Here is an 8936-nt window from a genome sequence, read left to right as displayed (position 1 = left end):
ACGTGGAGCTTTCACAGCATAAGAATAGAAGTTATTTAAAACACAAGTTTAACAAAATGTTGGTGGTCCTGTTATAAGAGAAGAACACGATAACGTCAGAACAGAAGTTATTATTTAAAATAAAAGTTCAACAGAATGTTGGTAGTGCTGCTCTAAGAAAAGAACAGGATAACGTCAAAACAGAAGTTATTATTTAAAATAAAAGTCCAACAGAATGTTGGTGGTCCTGTTATAAGAAAAGAACATGATAACGTCAGAACAGAAGTTATTATTTAAGATAAAAGCTAAACAGAATGTTGGTAGTGCTGCTCTAAGAAAAGAACAAGATAACGTCAGAACAGAAGTTATTATTTAAAATAAAAGTCCAACAGAATGTTGGTGGTCCTGTTATAAGAAAAGAACAGGATAACGTCAAAACAGAAGTTATTATTTAAAATAAAAGTCCAACAGAATGTTGGTGGTCCTGTTATAAGAAAAGAACAGGATAACTTCAGAATAGAAATTATTATTTAAAATAAAAGTCCAACAGAATGTTGGTGGTCCTGTTATAAGAAAATAACAGGATAACGTCAGAACAGAAGTTATTATTTAAAATAAAAGTTCAACAGAATGTTGGTAGTGCTGCTATAAGAAAAGAACAGGATAATGTCAGAACAGAAGTTATTATTTAAAATAAAAGTTTAACAGAAACTTTAATGGTGTTGTTATAAGACAAGAGCAGGTTAATGTTGGAACATAAGTTGTTATTTAAAAAACAAGTTTAACAAAACTTTAATGGTGTTGTTATACGACAAAAACAGGCTAACGTGGGAACTGAAGTTGTTATTTAAAACACAAGTTTAACAGAAATGGTCAGTGCTATTATGACATAAGAAGATAATTTATTATTTAAAACGTAAGTTTATTCAAGACATTCCTATAAAACTTGAAAATATTTGTATTTTTTGCAAATTATTTCACAATCTTTCAAGAGTATATTTTAGATAAACTCACCATTAATTTAAAATGTTCCAAGAATATTCTTCTAATTATACTTATCACTTGAAGAACTTCATGGATAACAACATCTTTATTTAGTTACTATATATCATAATATCCTTCAGTAATTTCTAAACCATTTTTCATACTTACAGCTGACCTAGGCTGATGGTTCATAGAAATAATATGTTCATGATTAAAACTAGGCTGATGGTTCAAAGAAATAACACATGTTCATGAACCCAATTAAAACTAGGCTGATGGTTCACAGTAGTAATACATGTCCATGAACACAATTAAAACTAGGCTGATTGTTCATAGAAATAACACAAGTTCATGAATACACTAATTAAAACTAGGCTGATGGTTCATAGAAATAATATGTTCATGATTAAAACTAGGCTGATGGTTCAAAGAAATAACACATGTTCATGAACACAATTAAAACTAGGCTGATGGTTCACAGTAGTAATACATGTCCATGAACACAATTAAAACTAGGCTGATTGTTCATAGAAATAACACAAGTTCATGAATACACTAATTAAAACTAGGCTGATGGTTCATAGAAATAACACAAGTTCATGAACACACTAATTAAAACTAGGCTGATGGTTCATAGAAATAACATATGTTCATGAACAGTAATTAAAATTAGGTTGATGGTTCATAGAAATAACACATGTTCATGAACACTAATTAAAACTAGGCTAGTGGTTCATGAACACTAGTTAGAATCAGAAGTGCTTCCAAAATTTTCCTTTTACATGACAGTTTATAATATTTGATAAGGAAATCCAAGTATTTTCAAACTTCTGAAAAAACTTAAGCTTCTCTCAGGCTACTGAAAGAAATCATAAACCAAGAAGTTTCACTTCTTCAGTGAAGCTTCCTTAGTTTTTAAAACTAGGAAACAGTAAGCAAAACTTTTACCATCTGAGGAAACTTTGTGAAGAAGTGAAACATTTTGGAATGGGATTTATTTGCATTTGTAAAGTTTTTCAGAAGTTTGCATTTTATAACTTATTTCAAAGTTAATTTTGCAAATAAAGATAGTTGGAGATACCAAACAGACCATGACATCTATAGGATTTTCTTAAAAATAAAAGATAACTACAGAATGAGGAAGTAACTTTAGAGCTAAAGTTAGCCAATCCAGGCAAACACACAGTCTCCAATCTTCCCCCAAACATATATAACATGAGATTAAAAAATTATCTCCAAAAAGTAAAAGGTGGGCTAGAACAAAGAAGAATTAATCACTTTAATGCATCTTATACATGTTTACATAAGGTATTCCAAATTACAAACTTTGGTGTTTGAAGTCCATAAAAAACTATGAAACTTCACATTTCGTAACAAAAATTCAAACAGCCACATGAGCAGCTGAAGATAAAAAAAATGAAATAAAAGATATGACAAATTACTTACGATGTGTACAGATCTACTGTATCTAATATTAAGAGTTCTATGTTAAGTGAAGCGACATTCACATGAAAAAAATTCATTTTTAAGGAATAAAAAAATAAGTATGCAGTTAAGAATTCTTTAGAACTAGTTGAAAGAATTAGACATATAAGATTAGGTACAAAATATATTTTAGAGTCTTTTCATATTGTTTCATTATTTAATAAAGTACCTGCAAGGAGAGCCATTGCACATTTTTAGAATAAATTAAAAGATAACAATAATTCAGCTTTAGAAATAACTGATATAATTAACTTTGTTAGCATATGTGTTAAAGATTCTTTTTTCCAAACTAAGAGCAAAATTCATAGGCAGAATGAAGGTTTAACTTATGGGTTCTCCATTATTTCCATTACTATGTGACTTGTTTGTTAATAACAGTATATTTTCTGTATTAATTACTTCTGCAAAAGTAATAAAGTAAATTACATATCCAAAATTATGTAGCAGCTTAAAGTTTTTCTGTGCAATAAAATGGGCATAAAACAGCTATCTCCATGAGCATATTTCACATTTCCTTTAGTTAATCATGCAGAGGGTTTTCTTCTGGAACCATGGACACTATGTTAGGGCTACAATTACTCCACAATGTGTCTTGGCAACAAGATGCTTATTGGTTCCAACAGTCAAGGTGATAAACAACACTGGATCCCTGTTTGGACCACACTGAACAAAAATGTGATTGCCCTTTTCCAATTGTAAATACAGTTGGAGACAAAAAGTCAGGCCACACGTTTAGCACCTATAAGGTTGAAGGACTCCAAGTCCCTCCCATGGAACACACAATTTAAACTTGCCACAAACTGTCATTATATGCACAACATTCCCTTTAAGTACCAATTCTGTATTACACATAGAACCATTCCAAGTTAGATAATCTTCCTAATATCTGTGTGGTAAAGCACAAAATTGGAGCATATTCCCCTTAATGTTACTTTTTGCTGTTGTTTATGACTTATATCAAATTACATATGCTCCTTGAGACCACATTTACATCTCATTTTCTTTTGTAATGTGGTGTACCATTTTACACATTCAGTAACACTTATCCTTTCCCCTTCTAAGTCAATGTAAAGCTTTTAATTAAAAGAACTTTGCAATTTTTTTATATCTATCAATATGTAAAACAAATTCAAATTCACAATAAAATTAAAATATTTATAAAGGTATCAGTTTCTGAGCAATCACATGATCAAATGCCTTTTACCAAATAAATTCTGCTGTTGATGAAATAAATAGAAGAGCTACTGCAAGACACTTAGAAGTTAACACAAATTTAGAAAGCTTAAGCAAATTTGGTTAAATATAAATGAAATATATTTGAGGATTCAGTTTTTTGGCGTATTAAAAGTTCACCTCAACATTCATGATCGACTAAATACTGTGGATATATTCAAATCTATCTAAGCTTATTGTCCCGAGTGCTTGTGTATGCATGGCTTAGATGCTGTGCCCCCGCCTGTATGTGCTCCACCATTTCCGTATTCATGGCGTATTAGATCCCACTTTTGTCCCCATTTTCTTGTAATAATAATTCATGATTGTGTGGCAGCTAAGCATCGGTAGAATTATCGATGTACTGCTGTCTATGATGATGATGATGATGACGACATATAAACAAAACAAAGACAAAATTAAGATAAAATACCCTTTGTTTTTTTCCTTGAAATGAACTGAAACACATGAGCAAAGTTTTGTGTTTGGTTTCTTTAAAATTTGAATTTTGGAGGAAGAAAACATTATTTGTTTATATATACACACATACAGTTTACCAATTATGTTATTAACCTATGACCTTTTACATGATATAAAAATTGGACAAACCATTTATACCTGACCATATTTGCATGTGCTGCTATATTTAACTACTGATGGTTCAAATTTTATAAAACAAACACTAATAATCAAATAGGATGTTAAATCTAACCTTTGGCTTTTATCAATAAGTACCTGAAGTTTTGAAACACGCTACAAAAGAAATGGAAAATATGCTTGCATGTTATATTCGTCTGACTAGAAATAAAAATTCATGTTTATTCAGTAATATTAATCATATAAATTAAGGTCTATGCTCTTTAATTTGCATGTTTTCATTTAAGAAATAATGATGATGAATGTGGATAGTTGTTATAAAATTTGCCAGTACTGTTGGCTTATAAATTGATGAACACAGACCATGAAATGGCTAGCATTAAGCTATATAGATCGATCTCCTACCCAGAAAAAAGAAAAGGTTTGCTATGAACTGATGCTAGTTTGTAAATAAATGTATTCATTCATATATTACCAAGCTTTCATTAATCTTATTCAGTGGGCCAAGAACAACAGTCGTATACTTTTTCACCAGAATTGATACTTTAGCAGTAAGACATTGCATAATTAGTGCCCTCACATACCAACTTTACTTAAGCCAAGGTGTCTGTCTACATTAGAGGTTCATGAGGATTCTAGATATACAATACTTCTGTCCAATATGGATACATGGATTTTGTAGGATTTTATTCAGCAACTTGAAAAAAAAAATTAAGAATAAGAAATCCATACTTCTCCTAAAATTTCTTTTATACCTCAACATGAATTTTGGAAAATATGAATAAAATCAATTAAGAGTGTGTGAGGGTTAACACTCAACATACAGGTGTGAGCAACTTTGCGAGTCCATTCAGTTATTAACACTAATCTTGTAATTCTAAGTACATGTATGAATTTTGACACACACATCATCACAGTAACTTGTTTTCAAGACTGTCACATTCCTAATAATTCTTTGATGTTGAATTACAAGGCTGTAAGAAGTTAACAAGACAGTCAAGGATCAAATGAATACCCAAAAAGGCATTTTGCATGAATTATGAATCCATTATTTTATACCACACTAAGCAACTCATCCCATTCATGTATGTAATTTTTCATATTAATTTATTATCAAACTGTAAAACATATCATATGTTCACCATCAGATTTTGAAAAACTAACGTCACATATCAAGCCATAACATGATATCTACCACCAGTTCACAGCAAATCCTTCTGGGGCACATCTCCATACTTGATGCCAGTGCTCAGTTGAAACATTTGGCTTGTAAATACTAATCCATTATAACAATTCATGGCAGTTTTATACAACTAAATATTCTAGCTTCTGGTACAGTAAAGATACTCTATATGATAAAACACTAGGTGTTACGGCAAATAACACAATATGTTCTTTTTAAAAAAAACCAGAATTTCAAGATTTTTTTAGGATGAATCTCTGAATTTTCATTGACTTGTAAACTAAAGTTAAATTAAATGTCACCATTTTTAATGAATAATAAATACAGTTTAAGAAATCAAAGGAGGATGGAAAATTAATATAGTTTTGGTTATTATTATGGTAACAGTGCAAATAAAATGCAAATATTGTAGGATTTCCTTCCTTCTCCTGTTTGAAAATGAATTGCATCAAAGCATGGTCATGTGTTGATTGTTATTTTAATCTAGGAGTTACTGCCATCCAACCAATCAAGACACACCAGCATACTGCCGATAAAAGAACAGGCAGTCATTCTAGTCCAAACAATATTGTAGTGAATGTTCTCATGGATCCCAAGACAGAAATTCCACATGGCAAATGCATAGATGTCAAATTCTAAGCTGGTCAAAGCTACTCCATGCAACAAATTGAGGTCACATTTCAGGAGGAACTGTATAGAAACTCCATAGAGGGTGCCAGAAACTATTACTTTGATAAGAGTAGTGGTTAGGGTAGAAAGTCCAAATTTTTCAAATGTGTTTCTAAGTTACTCAGAGTATTCTCTTTACATGATATACAAAAATATAACAGAGATCTTGCCAATCATCTAGCTGCAAGTATAAGTGTAAATGTTACCTCCAGAAAAATATCAAAAAACAAAGTGGCTTCAATGGATTTATAACTACTCATAAATCACTGCTTAGGATAGATAACCAAACCAAAAGGCTTAAGTGAGCATCAAACTCCAAACAATGGGATGAGCAAAGCTAGAAGAGGGTGCTATTTACAAAAAAAATAAAAAAAATTCAAATTATTTGACAACAATCAATGACAGTTTGTTCTATTGAAAAGAAACAAGAATGGTGTCACAATCAAAATATAACACCTACAGTTACTTCCTAACAGTCAACATAAACAATCTACAGTTATTCCCTAAGGAATAAGACCTATTGAGCAGGAAGTCATCTTGCAACAAACAATGATCCAAAGCATGAGCAAATGTATGTGGTGAAATTATACTTGTAAGGAAAAAAAAATGGGGGGGTCGGTAGAACATTTGAAATCATGGCATGGCCTACTCAAATTCCAGATATGAATATCATCAAGATTGTATGAGATTGTATGGAAACTGAAAGAGGTCAACCAAACAAATTGGATGAATTGAGAGAAGTAATACAGGACATTTGGAAAAATATTACATACTCACACACCGATAATGGTTGTACTATCAGAATGGCTACTAATTTCTCTCTCTCTCTCATATAATTGTTAAGCATGATTTTTAGACCACATGATTTAGTCAGTTATGAATTATGACTTAACCTAACATACTATCTTCAACTCACATTCATTCCACTTCCATTTACTCAAAAGTTAGTTTGTACATCTCAGATACTCTGCGGTTGACTTAACTGCTAAGGAACCACTATTACTCAAGCCAACAACACTAAAAAAATCACAAAAGCCAAGAGATAGGGAAGTTGATATGCAAATTCAGAATATTAGAAGCCTGATATATTAAATGAACAGAGACATTATGTAACAAATATTAATATTTCACAAACAACTTGCTTTAGTACAAACCTTTTCAAAATTTTCATGCTAACAAGGCACCCTAATGGCTCAGTCCAAAGTTCATTAAGTAAAACCACAAACATTAAATGTAACATGATATTTTCAAAGTTCATGAAGTAAATTAACACAACTCAAGTCTAGCATGATTCTTACATAGTTCAAAAGTAAAATCACAAACATTATACCTAATCTCAAATTTACAAAAAACCCAATTAAATCTAAGTATAACATGATCTTTACAAAGTTGATAAAGGAAGTAATGGTTTCATGTAAAAATCTAAATGTGCAGTTGCGTGATTTAACTTTGTTACTCTTGAATAATGCAATTTTCTTTTCTAAGTTCATTTTGTTTATAAAAGACTGATATAAATTAATACACAAAAACTTTTGTGTTTTTTTACTAACAAAAAGGATGAATAGAAAACCAATAGAGAAACTATTAGTATTTGCTTTCTTTGGTGTTTAGCCCTGATCAAGTAGTATACTTTTAGGTTCTGTTCAAGTCTCTCTCCTTTACTACATCTTAACAAAATTAAGATTATATTCTTAATTTGTTTATGAAATTTCCATAAACAACACAGACTGCCTAGCCAAGCATCCTTTTGCAAAACCTAAATATCCTGATTTTCATTTTTGTCAGTAATCTGTAATCTTTTATACTTATATTCAGTATTTTGAGCCTCTGATAACCATGAATCCACAAATACAAATTTTTCTAACTGAGCAGGAAAACTTGCACAGCTTGAAATGCCTCAACATTACATTTGCTGCTTTATCTGAAGCTGACTATAAGAAAGGATGCAGCAGTTGACATGAAGTCAAAGTTGTTTACATCACTGAGCATATGATTTTACATCCACCAACACAAAAAATGATAACTGAATACAAATGACAGGTGCTGTTACTAGCCATTGTTTAGCTTTCAAGTCATGAAGTATTAATTTAAAATATATCACGGCTGGATAAGTTGCTCAAACTTTTATGAGAAACTTTTGATCAACAAGAAGTTGCCTGAAAAAAAAGTCACCCATCAGAGAGGTAATAATGTCATCAAATGAAAAGGATATTTATTATTTGCATAATTCCTAAAATAAGGAGTGGTGTCCCAGTTTTAAGCTCTGAAAATCCAATTGTTTTCCAGTTTCATGAAATGAAAATCCAGTCCTCACTTATGCATAGTATTGGGTAAAATAATATTGACTGGACATTGCTAGAAGGAAACTGTTGTGTTAAAAACCTCATCAAGTATTCAAACTTTTTCTCTTTTTTGAATAATTTCAGTGTTTTTGTCCCAAAAAGAATCTTTTAATGTTTTAACAGAATGTTTTAAATATTATTTATACATTCTACATTAACTACAGACAGTAAACAAATTTTACCTGAGCAACATTTTCAAAATGTTCGTGACTTTTCTGTAAGGCTCGTGCTCTTTGTAGATTTTTGCCTACACCAGTGTTCTTCTGAAGAAAGACTTCCCCATGATTATCCAACCAGTCTTCTACCTAAAACAAAACAAAAAGTTCATACTTAAATAGCAATTTCTGGTAACTATAACTACTGAAAAATCAGCTAAATACCACTGTTGGTGTCTGATGATAGGAGTGTATGATTACTTAATACTAAATATTAACATCTGAGCAAGAACATGTATATGAGCAACGTTACAAAAATATTCTAATAGA

General features: G+C 30.9%; 1 protein-coding gene across 1 annotated transcript in view; it reads right to left on the bottom strand.

Moving 5' to 3' along the window:
- LOC106461219 (triple functional domain protein-like) overlaps positions 1-8936 on the bottom strand; it is a 251610-nt gene that overhangs the window by 158104 nt on the left and 84570 nt on the right. Inside the window, exon 14 of the mRNA XM_022388075.1 lies at positions 8634-8756. Coding sequence (XP_022243783.1) covers positions 8634-8756 — 123 coding nt within the window. The remainder of the gene's footprint in view (positions 1-8633; positions 8757-8936) is intronic.

The sequence above is a fragment of the Limulus polyphemus genome, unplaced genomic scaffold (genome assembly GCF_000517525.1).
Source record: "Limulus polyphemus unplaced genomic scaffold, Limulus_polyphemus-2.1.2 Scaffold916, whole genome shotgun sequence".
NCBI classification, from domain to species: Eukaryota; Metazoa; Arthropoda; class Merostomata; order Xiphosura; family Limulidae; genus Limulus; species Limulus polyphemus.
The sequence above is the reverse complement of the archived record's forward strand: the minus strand, read 5'-3'. Positions and strand labels throughout refer to the sequence as shown.